Here is a 19,029-nt window from a genome sequence, read left to right on the forward strand (position 1 = left end):
TGGGAAGCTTTCTAAAGAGATGACAAATATTTAAATCAAGTTGTGTAATTAAATCATGCCTTTTGCTACTGTCAATCTCCTAGGAATTCTCAAGTTTAGGAAAAGGGAACAAGTTTATAAGGAAAATTTTTTAGTTCCATTTGATCTTATTCTTATAATTACGTGTAGTCAATTGACATGTTCAGAAATGTAACATCTATCTTCTAATGTATCGATCGTTGGTCCAAACCAATATACCTTGGCTGCTAATTAAAATTTATTGAAGTTGTTTTAGATGCACTCATATATAAATGTATCAGTTCTTATTGTGAATACGAATTGGTCGCTTTGACAAGCGGAAAAGGAAAAAGTGTGGCTCAATATCCATGCTTCGCTTTTTTCTTATCGACTATTAGGTAAGTCTTCTTTGATGTGACCTCTTATCTTTGAAATGGCGATTTTCCGCAAACTGGATTCCATTAGTTGGATTCCCGATTCCTAGTTCGGGTTTTCGGATTCCAAAGTGCCGGATTCCGGATTCAGAGGCAAAACGTTTCTGGATTCGCAAATGAGGTGTATTTTGGTCAAAATGATGTTGAAGAGTGTCTCTGTGCATTAATTAGCATCCCTCGCGGATGAATTGAAAATGAAAGGCAAAAAGTGTAAGCGCTATAGGGTGGTTAAGAAATTGGGACGGAGTTGGAAAATCGCCATCGAAAATTAATACAAAGCATAAATGCAGATGAAAAGAAAATACTTTCTTCTTAAAATATAACAATTTAATTATCAACCACCAGTTAACTTTCTTGGTTGATTAAACACTCTCGCTCAACTCTCACGTGACTTCTTGATGCATAACAGATATAATGTTGGAAAATAAAAATGACATCATACATTAATGATATTATAGAAAGAAGCAATTTAGGAACATTGCCAGTCAGTTGTGCATTGTCTTTGTCAATCACACAATACAGCAACATCTGCACCATACTGAAAATGCCGCCACCAAAATCCAACCACACTCCAGGGATACTGAAACCAACTGTTGACCTTCTGCTTGCATTGAGATAAACTTGAGGAACATTCTAAAACGAAGAAAATTCATTTGTACTTTCAATAAGTATCACAGGTATTGATGGTGAAAATAAACCATTAAAATTTGGTTGCGCCCATACGTACCAGTTCAATGGCCAAACCACGGAGATGCGTCGTGTGACCATTGTATTGAAAATGTTTTATGTAATGTTTAAAAACGGGCAAGAATATTTTATATGGTTTAAAACCATGAGGCGCAGCCGAGTGGTTTTAGACCCGATAAAACACATGCTGCGAGTTTTATGAACGGCTTCAAAAACATTCCTGGAAAAGCGTGTGTCAATAGAGTTCATAACAATTTTGCTTTTGTGAACGTTGGAAATTAGCATACGAGGAAAACACCGCATACCAATGAGGAGTGTTTTATCAGCTGATTAAACCCCGCATACTAATAAGGAGGAGGTTTATCCTTATAAAGTTACCAGACGTATGTATTATCAACCATTTGATAGGTCAATGGGCTTATCAATTATTAATGAGTTTTTAAGGCAGCTATCAATGTTATGCGGGGCAGTGGGGGAGGCCATGCAAAGGCAGGGCATTTGAACCTAGCTCAGATTTTCTGTTTAAATGTAAAACTGCAGAGCGTTTGAGAATGGTCAGAAGGGTCACTTAATGTTTCTAAAAATTCGGTGGAAAGTTCAAAGTTAAAAACAATGGAAGGAAACCATTATGGGCAGATCACCTGCCAATGCTCCTCCCCTGAAGAAGCATTAACTTTGATAGGTGCATAAAATGTTTTACTTGTTGATCGCTAACTTTTACGACGATTCTTGGAGCCAATCCATAGACGAAAATCAAACACAGGCTTTTCTTCAGTAAAATGATTGGACCCAGTCTTCCATAAAGTCATGCAAATAAACAAAATTAACAGTTTTTGAGTACTCACTCTTATAAATGAAATACCACTTTTGACATAACCAGCGTACATCAAGGCTAAGGCCAAACTTGAAAGTGAGTGGCTTTTTTCTGTGGCAGCAATGATAACGAGAACAACAAACACTAAACTTGTAAGGCTGCATAGGCCTGCTGTTATTTTCGACAACCGCTGAGTTCCTTTTTCATAACAAATTATCTGTAAAACAACGATACAAGCCATAACAAATCCATGTGAAGCAAAAACAACATCTGTTAACTTGACTGTGTTGTCTTGATCGTTGAAGTGTTGGTGTTCAAATGAATGGAAGTATTTCTGTAAAGCTGCATCACAGTAAAGCGTAATGGTATATAAAACGTATGCCAAGCATCCAAGGAAATCCATGCAAGTCATGTCAAATGACAGACCCACGACACTCTTTCTCCTGCAGTTCAAATAAATCTGAGGGTAATAGCCAACAGTCCAACACACCAAATATATCCATCCAACAATTTGGGCAGCATATTTGAGTTCCAGATCCTGCATTACGGTCACCTGCAAATAAAGAATGGAAAACAAGAAGCATTTAAAAGTTACACATGACTCAGCAAGTCCAAGGGGAAATCATTAAGAACATTTGAGTAATGGAAGAAATTCTTGAGAACTTCAGGTTGGGGAGTGTTTTTGCTGTTGCAACGGAAAAGGACATCATACTAATAGTTCCGATCAAAAATTTCGGGTATATTGTAAATTGAAGTTGGAAAAAAGAATAGACGATATCGATGAATAAATTTTACGAACTCTTTTAAAAGCTAGTTCTGGGTAGTAGAATGGCAACCGCAGCCCGGAACAGTAAACTACTGACATAGTGTTAGAAGATAAATTTACTAGCAATAAAAAAGTGTTTATGTAAATGTTTTAGAAACTGTTGTTTTGGTGTTGGGAATCATTAAAAAGTGTACCGCAATATTATAACATGTATCGGGATACTTGGAAAATAAGTGACCTCCCAGTTTCTGTTCAGACCTCCCCTAATTAAGATTATAGTTTGCTTCCTATTAGTTGTACCTTAACTGTTTTTAGCTATGATTAACGAATACCTTCTTCTGTCATCAATTCGAGTGAAAACAGGTGCATTATTTCCGCGGTAACTCGTCTTCACAATAAAGCGTGTATCCGTAAATAACAATGGTTGTTTGGCTTTAACAGGCTTCAGTTGTTCAAAGGCCGGATAACTTTATCCTATGGATAAGTCACTATCCGACAGTTTCAATCTGTGCAAAGATTTCAGTATTTCCTCTTGTACAAGTGAATATGCACACTTTAACCACAGTTAAGTTTGGAAGTGTACGAAAACCTTGGACAACGTATAACGTGAAGTATATTTTGGAGCATGAATAGTGCCCTATCCAGCGGATAAAGTTATCCGGCCTTTGAACAACTGGGGCGAAAAATAAACGAAACGCTAGAAGGTGTGTTGTCTGCTAAATCCTTCCATTTACCGAAACAATAAAGGGGCAATTTTCCTTTTAGGACGGATGTTTTTCAAAAGTTGGACTTCGATAGGCAGAACAGTCAACTGCTCGTTTCAGCAAATATATAATGCGAACTGAACATGCATGAAAACCTTTGAAGGAGCTTATCCTAAAATACCGAGGAAATGCCGTGTGAAAGAACAGGAAATTCCACATTGCGATAAATTTCATTCGGTTTCAAACGTAATCGATAAGACCCGGGATAAGATCAGGACGCAAACACTAATGTTAATACAGACAGCCGAACACAACACTTCACGCATTTCTATCTCGACTATCTCCGAGCGCAAAATGTAAACGTTCGATTAACGTTAAAGATCCAAGGCAATTCCGTGGGTGAAAGGCTAAGGGTAAAATAGAAAACTAAAACTTCGCAATAAATTTCATTCGGGGTCCAGTGTGAGCGATAAGATCGATTGATCGGAACAAACGTAAACACTGAAAATTTGCTTACGCACCGCAACGCTTGACGTATTTCTACATTTACGTTACGTTTACTTGGATAAAACCACAATAGCAACTTTAGCAACATTGAAAGCGCCTTCCGATGTTATAAAACGCTGGCAGGAGCCGTCGTTTGAACGTAGAAAGGAATTGCCATGCTGAAAATAAGGGCAAGATTTCGGTCACCTTCTAGGCAACCAAAATCATTCACATGTATCAAGTTTTAGTCGGCAACAACACGATGCGAGGAACAAAATTTACGGAGGTTATTGGAAGGAAAGGACTCTTTCGAGTTGTTGTCGATTGGCAACCACGTAAAACCACCAAAAGAATGTACACTTCCACCTTTGGGTTGCTTCGCGTATCAAAACTGAAAAGGAATCAGAGTACGTGTGTCTGATAACAATACACAATATTTTTAGTGACCTTCTGTAATGTGATACAACCAACCGGGAACGACAAATACCTTGTGTTAGTCTAATGCTGTGTTTACACTTGGGCATGTACCGAGGTAATCATTTACTGACTAAATCCTGGTACATTTGTACAGTGTATGACCGAGGTAAACCTGTCACCAATCACGATCACGATCAAATTCTTTTGCCGTGACTCGTAGGTAGATAAAAAACAAACGTGAAAATGAAGTTGCGAAAATGCAGACCTGCCAACCCCTGGTAAAGGAAAATCTGGAGACCCATGAAAAAAAATCTGGAGATTCTACACAAAATAGTGAGTGAGATTCTATTTTTTTCCCCGATCAAACCCCTGGCAACTAGACCAACCTCATTCCCAGGGCCTACTCCCCTTTCAAAATGGCGGACAAGCAAAAATCACAGCTCGGTACAAAAAATAGTAAGTACAGTGTTTCTCTTTATTAGTTTACCACTTTACGGCATTAGCATTCCTCGTAAATATTCCATTTTTATTCCACAACTTAATTTATCTCATTTCAGAAAGATTTTCCCAAAAAACCCGTGAGATTGGCCTTGTCGTGAGACCGTGAGAAATGACAAAAAATCGTGAGACTCACGGCAGAACCTACTAGCCTCCCACGCAGTCGTTATTAGGGAGGTAATTCGAGTCCCCTTAAAACGACTGCATGGGAGGCTGGGCAGAACCGTGAGAGTTGGCAGGTCTGAAAACGTGATCGAATGAGACTGACGCAATCTGGACACCACGGAATGTGAAATACTATGCGACCGCAAGCGGATATATCTGCCATCTCGACCTTGGTTTTAATGTTAGAGTACTAGTATACACGACATTCATGAAAAACAGGTTTTAGTTAGATTAGTTGCAGTCAGGTATTGAATTTTGTTTAGGATAGTTAGGTTATTTCTAATTTTAATACTCCTGGTGGATTTTACCGTGTTTAAATAAAGATTTATTGATTGATTATTGATTATCGGTTACCGACCTTAACCATGCCTGATCACAGGGCCAGAGCTAATCGAACTTTTACCTTGGTTAACTTTCTGTTGTCTCGGGCGGCGTTTACCATGGTATCAGTTGGCGTTTACATGCGCAGAATATTTACCTAGGTAAGTAAACTCCAATACCTCGGTATTAAAAACGCTCATGTGTAAATTAGAAACATTCTTTACTTTTCCAACTCATTTCTTCGCGTCCATGCACGATAAAACGCTCCAATTAACATTGTTCAGTTGATGTTAATGCGTTATTTCCGGTGCTATCGATGTTTGTTTTCTTTTTAATGATAACTTTTTTTATTTTGGTAGCCGAAATGCAAAATTGGAGCTATAAACACATCTATATCTGTCGATTTTATGCGTCGATCGCGGCGAATTTGATCGCCAGCGAAAATCGCTTGATGTGCTTAATAAAACTTGAAACTTGAAAAAAAAAAAAAAAAACCCTTGGCGATTTTTTCGCCAATCGCGGCGATGTGGCAGTTTTAACAAGTTATGTGATAAAATTGCCCAACCTGATGAATTGGCTTTACTGGCGATTCGTAGCATTACGTAGAAAATCGCGGGAACGGGCACACTTGGCGAATGCCAGGTATCGGCGATTTTATACTATCGGCGAAAATCGCAATCGCTGCACCGGACACACCTGGCGATTTTCCCCGATTGCCGCGATCGGCGTACAAAATTAGAAACTACGCGCGAGATGGTACGTGATGAGGGGAATTATCGGCGAAACGGTTTTTTCGAATATTATATCTCGTTATGCTGGAAGGAGAAGAAATTACGATGGAAACAGAGGTTCACAAATAAATATCGTATTTTGGGGAAAAACAGGGGTAAATAAACAAGATGCCTGCTATACTGGCATTACGCGTGATGCTGGGGCTGATTCATTTATTCCAACTGTATGCTTCGCCGATTGATAAAACTATCCTTGCTAATGGAATAGTTTGAGTCACGACGATCGCGTTACGTTGTTTTCCGTGTGTTACGCGACTCAGACTATCAGCGGAAATTTGTCAAATTCCATTACGATACCGTAAGCTTCTCAATGACCTCTTTTCTGTCTCGCGTCGTGGCCTAAGACTGTCAAACAAAGCACGATTCCTTTACTAAGAACTCACCAATTTCAACCGTTTTTCGTGTCGGGTGCTTCTTACAAGTTATTCTTTCGATTTATCGCTTCAAAATGGTGAAATTTCCCTTTGAAAACGGCACACTTGAGTCCAGAACATGTTAAAACAATATGGCGCGACTTAATCCGTCTTTAATAAATATATCAAATGATGCATTGACGTCACACAGGTAGGGGTGAGTGGGTCCCCTCCCTCGCGATATAAGCGACAAGAATGGATTTTGATTGGCCTGCTGTTGTTGAAGACAATCAGAACAATACATCCCGAGTAGGAGAGGGGAGAGTTTAATGAACAAGATGCCAGCTTTACTGGCATTACGCGTGATGCTGGGGCTGATTCATTTTTTCCAACTGTATGCTTCGCCGATTGATAAAACTATCCTTGCTAATGGAATAGTTTGAGTCACGACGATCGCGTTAGGTTGTTTTCCTTGTGTTACGCGACTCAGACTTTCACCGGAAATGTGTGGAATTCCATTACGATAACGTAAGCTTCTCAATGACCTCTTTTTAGTCTCGCGTCGTGGTCAAGGACTGTCAAACAAAGCACGATTCCTTCGCCATGAACTCACCAATTTCTACCGTTTTAAATGTCGAGTGCTTCTTAGAAGTTATTCTTTCGATTTGCCGCTTCAAAATGGTGAAATTTCCGTTTGAAAACGGCACACTTGAGTCCAGAACATGTTATAAACAATATCGCCCCAAATTTAATCCGTTTTTAATAAATAGATCAAATGATGCGTTGACGTCACACAGGTAGGGGTGAGTGGGTCCCCTCCCTCGCGATGTAAGCGACAAGAATGGATTTTGATTGGCCTGCTTTTGTTGAAGACAATCAGAACAATACACCCCGAGTAGGAGAGGGGTGAGTTTAATGAATATGCTATACTGGCATTACACGTGATGCCCGGACTGATTCATTTATTCCAACTGTATGCTTCGCCGATTGATAAAACTATCCTTGCTAATGGAATAGTTTGAGTCACGACGATCGCGTTACGTTGTTCCCCTTGTGTTACGTTACTCAGGTTTTCAAGGGAAATTGCGGGAATTCCATTGCGATAACGTAAGCTTCTCAATGACCTCTTCTCTGTCTGCAGTCGTGGACTAAGACTGTCAAAGAAAGCACGATTCCTTCGCCAGGAACTCTCCAATTTCCACCGTTTTAGATGTCGAGTGCTTCTTAGAAGTTATTCTTTCGATTTACTGCTTCAAAATGGTGAAATTTCCGTTTGAAAACGGCACACTTGAGTCCAGAACATGTTAACAATATGGCTCCACAATTTAATGCAGTTTTAATGAAGAAATCAAATGATGCGTTGACGTCACACAGGTAAGGGTGAGTGGGTCCCCTCCCTAGCGATAAGAATGGATTTTGATTGGCCTGCCTTTGTTAAAGACAATCAGAACAATACATCCCGAGTAGGAAATTCCAACTGTATGCTTCGCCGATTGATAAAACTATCCTTGCTAATGGAATAGTTTGAGTCACGACGATCGCGTTACGTTGTTTTCCGTGTGTTACGCGACTCAGACTATCAGCGGAAATTTGTCAAATTCCATTACGATAACGTAAGCTTCTCAATGACCTCTTTTCAGTCTCGCGTCGTGGTCTAAGACTGTCAAACAAAGCACGATTCCTTCACTAAGAACTCACCAATTTCCACCGTTTTACGTGTCGGGTGCTTCTTAGAAGTTATTCTTTCGATTTATCGCTTCAAAATGGTGAAATTTCCCTTTGAAAACGGCACACTTGAGTCCAGAACATGTTAAAACAATATGGCGCGAGTTAATCCGTCTTTAATAAATAGATCAAATGATGCATTGACGTCACACAGGTAAGGGTGAGTGGGTCTCCTCCCTCGCGATATAAGCGACAAGAATGGATTTTGATTGGCCTGCTTCTGTTGAAGACAATCAGAACAATACATCCCGAGTAGGAGAGGGGTGAGTTTAATGAATAAATTAATGTACCGATTTGTAGCTACGAGGAAGAAAAAAAAAAAAAAAGAAAAAAAAAAAACAAGACGCTTTTCAGAGCGTTAACGTGGGATGCGTTGACTATGTTTAGCACTAGTGGCCTCATTTATTGTACGCCTCACCGATTTTTTAACCTTCCCTCCCTTCGCGATTGAACTAACTGAACAGTTTTAGTCAGAAAGAATGCGTGATATTGAGTTGCGCTACTTGAAATTTTGCCGCCTTAAAATAGTTCCCGCCAGAAAATGTCTTCAGCTGAAAGGAGCACTCTTTTTATCTGAAAAGTTCACTGCTAATCAAAACTTTTTGCATACATGAAAACTTGACAACTTTCAGCATATTTTTGCTTCTCATACAAAAGTCTTTCGTTGTACCGGAGATTCTATTACAATAACTTGGCGTGACTCACGTTTTCTACTCTGGTTATGTAAATAAAAGTGTAAGATTACAATGTAAGATTACAAATTGTTTTCGTTTCATCAAAAAAACAGAAAGAAAACAGGCAAAAAGCTTTCCTAAATGAAAACTTTTAGTAAAAATTGACAATCAAACCTTTAATCTTTTTTTGAAGTGGATTTCCAGTTGCGTTTAAGCATCAAATCGACAAAGTCATGCGATGTGTGTTTTAGCGTATCAATGATCTTTCCCCCACGTATTCTGGATGGTTCTACAACTGTCAAACAGAAGCATGATTCCTTCGCTTTGAACTCTCCAATTTCCACCGTTTTCACTGTCGAGTGCTTCTTAGAAGTTATTCTTTCGATTTACTGCTTCAAAAGGGTTAGTTTTCTTTTTGAAAACGGCACATTGGAATCTAAAACATTAAAACAATATGGCCACGCCACTAAAGTCAAGCCTTTTCAGTTCCACCGAGAGATCACTAGGACCTGAATAATCACAATAGTAATTAACTCCCGTCCGATCCCTCCTGACATACACTAAAATATTGCATTCTGATTGGACCGTTTTTGTTAAAGACAATAAGGACAATACGAGACAAAAAGATCCCCTCTAGGAGAAAACTGAATTTGATACATCTAAAACGAGTTAATAATTGAAAGATGCGCATTTGTGGATACAAACGGCCCCCATTTTATAACGTGGGCTGCACAGGCATCCCACGTAAAAAAAGAAATCGACCCGTTTTTAGACACGGTATGCCCCTTCAGGGCATCCCGCGTAATAAATTAATGTACCGATTTGTGACTACGAGGAAGAAAAAAAAGAAATCGACCCGTTTTTAGACACGGTATGCCCCTTCAGGGCATCCCGCGTAAAAAAGACTTTTTAAGAATTTTTTAATTCATCGTTTTTTTTATTATCGTATTTTTTTCTTTCTCTCTATATTATCATCCAAATGTAAATAGTTTTCATTATTGTTATTATTATTTTTATTTTCATGTATGACAGAAAAACCCCCCAAGGGGAGCTATACAATAAAGTATGTATGTAATATACTATATGATGTCATGTATCCAAAAATAACTTCAAAAACCTGTCAAACCGGTAATACCGACAAACCGGTAATACCGACCATGACTGCCATAAGTTAAAAATAGAGCATGACATCATTGATCAATCTGTCAAACCAGTTCATAACCTGTTGGTAAGACTAAACTTAAATATGACGTCATCCTATAATGAGTGAGCAAGACAATAGGCGGTGACGTCATCGTCGTTAATTTATGCCACCGCGTATTAATGAGAAACCACCGCGAAAAAGAGGACTAACTGGTCCCCCCCTCACTACTAGAGATCTCACCACATTTTGATCAAAAAGGAAAAACCTCTTGGCCAGTGACCAGCGGAAGTTGTGTTTAGCCTGTCACCTTTTTAAAATAAACGTTTTTGTGGAGTTTTATTGTTGCTTTGGAACTGTTTATAGCATATTTATGTAAATTTCATTCCACTTTTTTATCTAAGAATTTTGCCCAACCTTCCCTTTTCCGTCAATTTTTTTCTGGGCAGCCCCCCTCAAAAGTCATATTTTTTTGCGTGGCCCACCCCCAAATGCCACCAGTCCCCTCTATCCCATAAAAAAAATGAACGGTCCCTTATTGGATTGCATGTACATGAGATTCCTGGAACTAGCGCCTGATTCGACCGTTTAGAACAAATTATATATATACAAAAAAAAAAGAAAAACTGATGCGAGCCTTTGAGCATAAAGTTTTATTAGTCCCAGACTGAGAATAAGTGTTAGTCTTAAGAAATCATGTCCACTGAAAAATAAACGGCAAAGTCCATTGAAATCATTATAGTACAAAATAACAGGTCATGGGCATTGTTTACGCTTATTTGAGGGGTCAAAAGCAAAGTGGGTTATTCGAAAACTAAAACCTTGAGAAAATGATAACTTTACTTAAAAAATTCAATAAAAATTTACCCCTTACCAAAAAAAATGGAAAATAATTTGTATTTCTTTAAATGTTCGTGTTGTTCAATGTTCTGAAGCACGCTGTCTTGAAAGCATTTGCTCGTTTGCCATGTGTAATTCACAGTGTTTTGGGTTGCCTCTCAAGCCTTCAGTTATTACGGCACATCACATTCCAAGACAAGTCTTTTCTCGTTTCACGTTAAACAAACATGGTCTTTCACAAGTAGCGATCATATCCTTTCAAACTCAGACTCCCAAAACTTTGTGGGCTTCGACGGTTTCAAGTGCATTGCCAGTCACAGCAAGATCTTGAGGAAAATGCTTAATATGGCGGCAAAAATGGACAGTCAGCTCCTTACATTTCTTAGGATTGAGTTTCGAGTTGTTTTTAACAGCCCAGGATTGAGTGCGTCAAGCTCAGATTGAAGCGTTGAGGTCGCGCACGCGTACAACTTCTGAGACAGTCAAGTCATTGACGTACTTCCAGTACGAACAGCGTGGAGATGCCAATTTTAGATCGTTTATCATGATGACGAACAAAATGGGGCCAATTTCAGTCCCTTGAGGGACCCCAGCGTTAACAGGGAGCCATTGAGAGGAACACTGACCGAGCTTGACGCATTGCCTCCGCTCTGTTAGAAAACTACATATCCATTGAATTATAGAGCGACGTACGCCCAACTCTATAAGCTTTGTGATCACTATAGTATGGTTAATCCTGTCAAAGGCCTTGCAGAAATCCAAGAAACAAGCCCTTAGATAGCAGCCAGGTTTCTCTAGCTCAGGGAGCCAATTGTGAATTAGGTCAAGTAGGCAATAGGTGGTGGAAGATCCTTTAAGGATACCGAATTGGCGAGCATCAATATACTCACCAACATCCTCGATCATCCAGGTAACCGCAAAGTCTTCCAGGACTTTGGATAGAATAGGTGTTAGGGAAATAGGTCGGATATCCCCTTCATTTTGAGGCTGCTTTTCCTTCGGGATGGGCGTTATGTTAGATTCCTTCCAAATATTCGGGACGACTCGAGCAGAGAGAGATGAATTAAAAATAGTTGTAACTGGTTCGGCTAATTCATTAGCGAACTCTTTATTAATTCGACGTGCTATGTTGTCAGGACCCATGGCCTTATTGGGCTGTACGCTCAGAAGCTTTTTTTCTCCCCGATATAAGCTGTCATGGACATTTGGAACATGTTAAACAGTAAACCACATTGTCCGTGATCCAGGAATAGTGTCCTGTGACATTAATCTGCCCTTTGGGTGCTGTCATTGTGAGAGATAGATTGACGTGGGGGCATGTACGGCAAACGATCCCGTTACAAGGGAAGGTTCCTGGTTGTGTTTATGTTTCCATGGTCGTTTATTGAAAATATTGGCGGTCGCACTGTCTTCATGAAGGATCCGGAAGTTCTTTGAAATGATTTTAACGACTACTAGGTTTCTTGGATGGAGAGTGGTGCCAAATGGAACTCTATCAATAGCGGTGTTGTTTGCGACAACACTCTTCAAAATTTCAATCCTCGATTTAGTCGATGCTCGTTCTCTTCCCTTTCTAATGACGTCATCCGGATAGCCGCGTGATGCAAAAGAAGTCTACATTCTTGCTGCCTCAATGTCAAAGTCAGCGTCATCACTACAAATCTTACGCAGTCTGAGAAATGAGACTATAATGTATGGATGACTTGCAACTGTAAGGATGGGATGAACTGAAGTTGAGGTAAGAGTGGCTATCCGTGACTTTGTAATGTATAGAAGCTATGCGATCAGCTCGAGGCTGTTCTTCACCCGACATATCATAATCGAATTGATCTGAACTTTTACTTCAGTCTTAATTATTACTTGTATTATTTGAAACGATAATAAATTCCTTGTACAGGTTGTGGAAAATTTATTTGCAAACGCATATTTTTTTCTGGAAGCATCGATGATTACCCATTAGCCTCGCTTTCATACAACTTTCTATAGCTAATATAGGCGTCCAATCAGGAGCCTGTAATTACGAAGGTTCCTCGAATAGCATTTTCTGGGAATAGCGGCCTACTTTCAAAGTCAAGTTTTTCAGTACTTCTTCAGATACAACGAAGTTAACGCTGAAAATTTCCTACAAATTGTAGAATGGGAGGTGTCAGTTCACACGAAACGTTTATGTCTTCAAACACTCACAAAGATGGCCATTGTTACTGGGCAAAGTTCGAGACAGAGCCTTTTGACGAAGGAGTCTCTCGCTATGCTTTCCGAGGTAAATATCAAGGAGCCGGCCCAATGAATAACATGGATTGTGTCACCAAGGTCTTCAAAAAGAATTATGCCAAGAATTTTGACATGTGGGTCCCTGACTTGGCTGCAAGCAAGAAAGCTCAGATGTTCGCACAGAAATTCAATACGAAAGAACTTTACAAGCTTAGCGTTGATCCTAAGAGGCAGCTAGATTTTGTCATCCCTCTCATTGCCAAAACAGATAAATTATCAAGTTTCCAATTACTTTGGTTTATTCCAGTCGGGTCAGAAGATAAAAGGTAAGAAGAAGAGCACTTTGCTGTATACCTGATGTAATAATAAATATAAATAACCGTTTTGATCGCGTTTATAGAGGACCCCAAACGGAAACTTTTCTCCTAATGTCTGGTTGCTACTTCCGCCTTTCGATTTTGTAACACGAGGAGAATATGCAAGAAACTTGTTTCTGTTTGTAAATACATAGGAGGCCATCACATGATACCGCTTCCGCTAAAGTTTCCACATATTTTTTTATTTGACCGACCTTTCCGTACCGCTTGATTAGCGTATTAGGTATCAAGCAACATAGCTAACCTTTCAGTTCATAATAAGCCCCTTGCAATCAAGACCGCTGTTGGTGAGAAGACTAGTTAGAGCGAATTACTCAAATCAGGACCCGCGAACGTTGATAAGCAACGATCTTTACGTTGAACTTAAGACATAATTTTACATAAGTTTTCGCGATTCTACAAGTGATTTAGTCTAAGTAGGGTTTTGATCGTTTTTAAGGCCTTTCTTTTACACGAGCACTGAGGCCTCAAGAATAGGAGTAAAGATTGAATCATATGCTATCGGCTTGGTGTTCAGTTGAGTTCGAGTGTGCGTAAAGCAACACGATTTGAGAGTTTCGATTCTAACTAAAATACAATCATTATATCACAGTCGACACAGAATGATAACAAAACAATAAAACAAAAAAGAAATAAAATATCAAAACGAAATAAAAGAACAAAAAAGTAACGACAGTTTAGTGATAACGCAGATAACGGCGTTCGCGGCTTTCATTTCTGGTTTGCCATTTTATACCAAGAAAATCAACAATATCATGCATTAGTGCTATGGAAGATTTTACCTTTTCCGTCTCGAAAAGTTAATTAAATTCATGAATCTGTCAAATTTAAGATATTTGTTTCGACAAAAATGAATCTAGCGGCTTCCGAGCTTTTCTCGTTGAAAATTATTTTCTACGCTAAGTTTGTGGCCAAGAAATCAACCGGCAAAACAAATTACAAAATATCTTGAAACGCTTGTTTGCTTTCGCTTTCAAGGCTTAAAAGTTATGGATCGTAGAAATAAAAAAAAGTAGTAACGAGTTTAGCTACTACCGTTCCAGGGGTAGTCAATCGATAAAAATCGGTTTCGATATATTAATCGATATAAAATCGATAAAATTCCGTAAACCTGATTTGATTAATATCGATTGTATCGATCAATCGGTAGAAATCGATGACACGCTCGTTTTGCTTATCGATTTCTCTTTTTTTTTTGACAATATCTATATTACCCTTACAATACGTACAATACGTACAATACGTACTTACAATACGTACTGACAATACACTAGGATACAACGAAAAAAAAAATACAATTACATTCACTACTATGGCTTGCTTATTTCCGTTATATCTTAAAAAGTACAAAGAAAAGTAATATACATCTCTAGGTTACAAACGTTTTGTCAATTAAAGGATTTATCTTGATTTTTACCGATTTCATCGATTTTCATCGGAAGATTTTAATATCGATTTTTCCTTTATTCCATTGGACAAAAATTCATCAAGTCAGAAAGTAAGTTAATGGCCAAATTTATACTAGAAACGAATTATCCGTCTAGACGGATAATTCGTCTCTAGTATAAATTCGGCCACCAAGAGCTACTACACTGTTTTTTTTTATAAGAACGTCCGTCTAATTTGCGATTTGAGGCTGAAAACGTTCTTTTAAAAGATGTACTTAAAAGTAAAATTACATGGTATACACTACATGTATTTCAGTAAATCAACGCGGACGCCTATCAAAGTGCATGCTTGCTGAGATATGGCATCAAGAACTGCTGATTATGACAAACCGAGATGTGTGTCACCAAACATGCCAACATTGGTTAATTTACATTAGTTACCTTGATTTTATATACAGATTAGCAAAATTAAAACGTCTTTAATCGACTCTCAGCCTGAGGAATGTTCTTAATACGTTCTTAAAATTCTGGTTAATCTCAGCCTCGACGTTCTTTATATAAAAAAATTCTTATGAAATAACAGAGTGTATCTCTAAGAACCTCATATTCAATTTTTATCTAAAAATAGATTTCGTTGATAACTCTTCCATCAACTTCTCTTGGCAAGCAGGTAACAAATGTAAAATACGAACGGAGAAATCTAACTTTCTTAAAATTTTGTGATTCAAACTCTTTGCACCCTTGGCCAAGTTAAAAGGAAAAAATTGCAAAAGTGACTCGTGCTCACAGGTTTTTCTACATATCAGTGGAAAGTTCTATCCATCGTCTATGAAAATCTGTTAAGAGATTTGGCCGCAAACCAGTTTCTGTTCCACAAGTGAGAGGTGAAAGTTGTGAGATTCGACTAACACGCCATATTTCCATCGACATGTCATCAACAAATGTTAGCAACAAACCAAGAAATGAGGTAACTACCACTTTGAAATTTCTCCACGGAGGAAAATTAAACATTTCTTACCAATTTGAAGCGAATTTGCTGTTCATCATTCTGTTTTTATTTTTTGAGCCAATAAACAAACTGGTCAGGACTTATCTCGTTACATGACAGCTTTGATGAAACTCTTCCAGCGTTTTTATTACAATCAGACTGACAATGTCAATCGATTCAACACACCAGATTAATTTATTGATTTTCACTGATTTCTCGTTATCAATCGGTAGATATCACTTGATGGATACCGAATTTTATCGATTGGCTACGCCCGGTAACGTTTTGGGGGATAACAAGTACGTTTGCTTTCTCACCAAATCATAAACTCCAAGGTCGAGCTACACTTTAGAACTTAGAAGCCGTATTGAACGCAGCGCCATGTGCATTGAACTCCTTGTCGTGAATGTCTACGATGGTTCAAGTGATAATCCATGCAAAGAAAGACACTTATTTATATCAGACCAGATATTCTATCGGAACAGAACCAAAAGAGATGAATAACGGCTTCAGTAAACTTTTGGCGGAAGAAACCGAGAGTTTTGGTAGGAAATATCCTCCTTTTGCAATAAAAACGTAACACGACGTTTCGACGACTTCACGTCATCATTGTCTTGTGCGGAGAAATTAACTGATACGTGGCATTCATATATACAGAAATGGAGTGAGAAAATGTTCATGTAAATTAAATTGAAAATTAAATAAAGAGTTTCGCGCGGATTGAGTCCGCTTGAATGTTGAGTGTCGGTTGTTACTCACCCATTTCTGTACCTTCATCCTCTCTTGATAAGCTTTGACAGATATAAATATCACTTATGTAAATTTCTCCGCACTTGAAAATGATGACAACAAGTCATCAAAACGTCGTGTTATGTTTTTATCAATAACTTTCCTTGTGAAAAGCTTTTCGAAATCGATCCTTATTAGAATATTTTTCTCACTTTGATTAAATGCCTTATCCCAAAGGCATTATATTAAAAACGTTCACGTTTTGTACCAACCACAGAGAGGGGTATAAAAGGTCTTGTTATCGATTCTTTTCACACGTCTTCTTTCACGTGAAATTCTTCCCTTGTCAGATTCTCTTTAAACCAACTGAACCTGAATTGTAATCATCCTTCAAGGGGAAGTGTTCAAGAAGGGCTTGACTTAATTTTTAATTTTTATTCCACTGTTCTAGGTACGTTTTGCCACAGGAGTATGTGGCTATAGAACCCTACATTTCTGGGCAATATGTCAAGTTTAACTCAAACGGTGGGAAAGAGTATCAGAACCTTAGTGCGCTACTACCGGCCTTCAGCCACTGGACTTGGGAAATAAGTGGACATAGATATATGGTAAGCAACCAAACTATCATGGGTGTGCAAATGTACCTTTTAGTTGTTGGGAGTTTGACTTGAACAGGACCTTTTATGGGGATTGACAATGTACAGGTAAAACAAGACACCTGAAGGCGTTCGAACGGGATGTTTTGGTCGATGCAAGCATTAACTTTAAATACATACCTACAAATAAATAAAAATGCAAATGTTAAACATTCAGTACAGTTTTAAACGGCGTTAGTTCAGAAGTGTCTCCATTTCCAGTTGTTACATCGCTGTCATGTATTTTCTAAACTAGTTATGGCTATGGCTAAGTGCCAACGAGAAAGGCCAAAAATATTTATTTGAATATAAATTCAAAAACTTCAGGCTTAAACAACATGACCAGCTCCCAGTTAGCTTGATGGCTCAGTTGGTAGAGTACTGCACCGGTGTCGCAGAGGTCATGGGTTCGAATCCCGTTCAAGCCTGAATTTTCTTCAGGCTTTCAATAGGTTGCGTAGTAACTGTGAATATGTTTGTTAAACATTTTTGCGACAGATATACGACTTGTAGAAATCAATGTTCACTCACCAGGTTTGTGACTTGCAAGGAGTGCAGTGCCATTCTGAATATAAGTTAACAGATCCTGTGGTACACTCAGTGGAAAGGTTGTTTGGCTCAACTGATTTGGGCGTGGTTGGCATGGAAATGGTCCTTGCTAATCACGAATGTAACTGGATTTGTCGACAGCTGAGGCTACAGAATCCACTGCGGCATGTCTTCATACCAGGTATCATCCCGGAGCAGATTCAACTAAATTAGCCATTTGGCAACTAACAGTTAACGTTCTAGATAGTTTACCTTATTCCCCAAAACCGTTGATCAATAGAAAAATAAACATTCTTTTAAATAGACATAAACATTTTAATTGACCTGGCACTTTCGTTTGGCACAATTTATGATATTTTAGCCTTTCAAACGTTTAACACCGGCCAAAATTAGTCTAAAATTGTCTTAAATTGAATTAAAACTAACTTCAAAGTGTCTTCATTTTTTTCAGCTAGACCAAGAAGCACCACTTATTCCTTCCAGTTAACGGAGGAGCAAAAGCTCAGGAATCAGAGAGGTGTAAGCCCCTACTTTCAAGCCTTGCCCGCCATTATGGAATAAGTCATTGCAGACCTGATCCATGTGTATGGCAAAAGTAGCTACATATTTTACTGGAGTTAGGTGTCACTCTCAGTGCACTAGAGTAGACTCAGCTTTATTTAAAGTGCAACTTAGTGATGGAGCAATTTAACAAATAACAGTGAAAATAGCGCAGCTGAGTAGCGGAATTTTTTTTTTTTTTGTTTGCTCACTGAAGAATTTCTCAAAATCCAACTCGTAAGCCTTTTACTAACAGTGAGTACCTCAGCCCATTTTAAATTAATTTTTCTTCTAAGTATTACTGCCCTGTTTCTCTAGTCCTTTTCTGTTATTTCGCGGAGCCAATTTTATTTATGCGACCTAAAAATGTAGCAAATGTTGATTAATAAAGTTGTTGTCCTGTAGTCTACATAGAAGTAGATCTTTTCAAAATTTATATAAAATTCATTCCGGCAATATTGATAACTCTGCCTGTTCCTTAGCCTCCTTCTGACCACCTTAAACTTTAGTCTATTTTTGCGATTTTTAGCAAACACTTAAAATACGAGGCTGAAAAAGATGCCCCTTTAGGACGGAGTCTCGCCATAAGCCCCCTTGAAATCAGCACTCAATTACTCCCAAGGGATTCTGATGAAAGAATTTGAAAACTTTATATTCAAGCCAAAGCTACTGTGGACATTTTCCTGATAGGAAACTCACACGAAATGTCCTATAACCTTCACCGTCTTTATCGTTTATGCACGGAAAGGTAATTGAAAAGTTCTATTGTGCATTCCGGCAATATTTATAATTCTGCCCG

The 19,029-nt window shown here is 38.5% G+C and overlaps 2 protein-coding genes across 3 annotated transcripts in view; one reads left to right on the forward strand and one right to left on the reverse strand.

The window, feature by feature from the left end:
* Positions 1-10: 10 nt before the first annotated feature.
* The window catches only part of LOC146474901 (cystinosin homolog), a 37,266-nt gene continuing 18,247 nt past the window's right edge, over positions 11-19,029 (reverse strand). The window contains exons 2-4 of one of the 2 annotated variants that reach the window (XM_085116671.1): positions 2,423-2,485; positions 1,964-2,149; positions 11-1,064 (exon numbers count right to left, since the gene is read on the reverse strand). In XM_085116671.1, coding sequence (XP_084972797.1) covers positions 777-1,064; positions 1,964-2,149; positions 2,423-2,476 — 528 coding nt within the window. In that variant the 5' untranslated portion in view covers positions 2,477-2,485 and the 3' untranslated portion in view covers positions 11-776. Of the gene's footprint in view, positions 1,065-1,963; positions 2,486-19,029 lie in introns of both variants that reach the window. The other variant, XM_085116670.1, reaches the window with a different exon arrangement.
* Positions 12,856-18,646, forward strand: LOC146474902 (myosin heavy chain kinase B-like). The gene is made up of 4 exons (XM_085116669.1): positions 12,856-13,350; positions 16,958-17,114; positions 17,676-17,871; positions 18,142-18,646. The coding sequence occupies exons 1-4, from the start codon at positions 12,950-12,952 to the stop codon at positions 18,249-18,251; spliced, it is 864 nt and encodes a 287-aa protein (XP_084972795.1). The 5' UTR covers positions 12,856-12,949; the 3' UTR covers positions 18,252-18,646.

The sequence above is a fragment of the Pavona decussata genome, unplaced genomic scaffold (assembly GCF_977016875.1).
Source record: "Pavona decussata unplaced genomic scaffold, jaPavDecu1.1 SCAFFOLD_87, whole genome shotgun sequence".
Taxonomy (NCBI): domain Eukaryota; kingdom Metazoa; phylum Cnidaria; class Anthozoa; order Scleractinia; family Agariciidae; genus Pavona; species Pavona decussata.

Coding starts and splice junctions, on each gene's coding strand:
- LOC146474902 (XM_085116669.1), top strand. CDS start 12,950: ATGGGAGGTGTCAGTTCACACGAAACGTTTATGTCTTCAAACACTCAC. Junction 13,351..16,957: donor GTCGGGTCAGAAGATAAAAG/GTAAGAAGAAGA, acceptor CCACTGTTCTAG/GTACGTTTTGCCACAGGAGT. Junction 17,872..18,141: donor GCGGCATGTCTTCATACCAG/GTATCATCCCGG, acceptor CATTTTTTTCAG/CTAGACCAAGAAGCACCACT.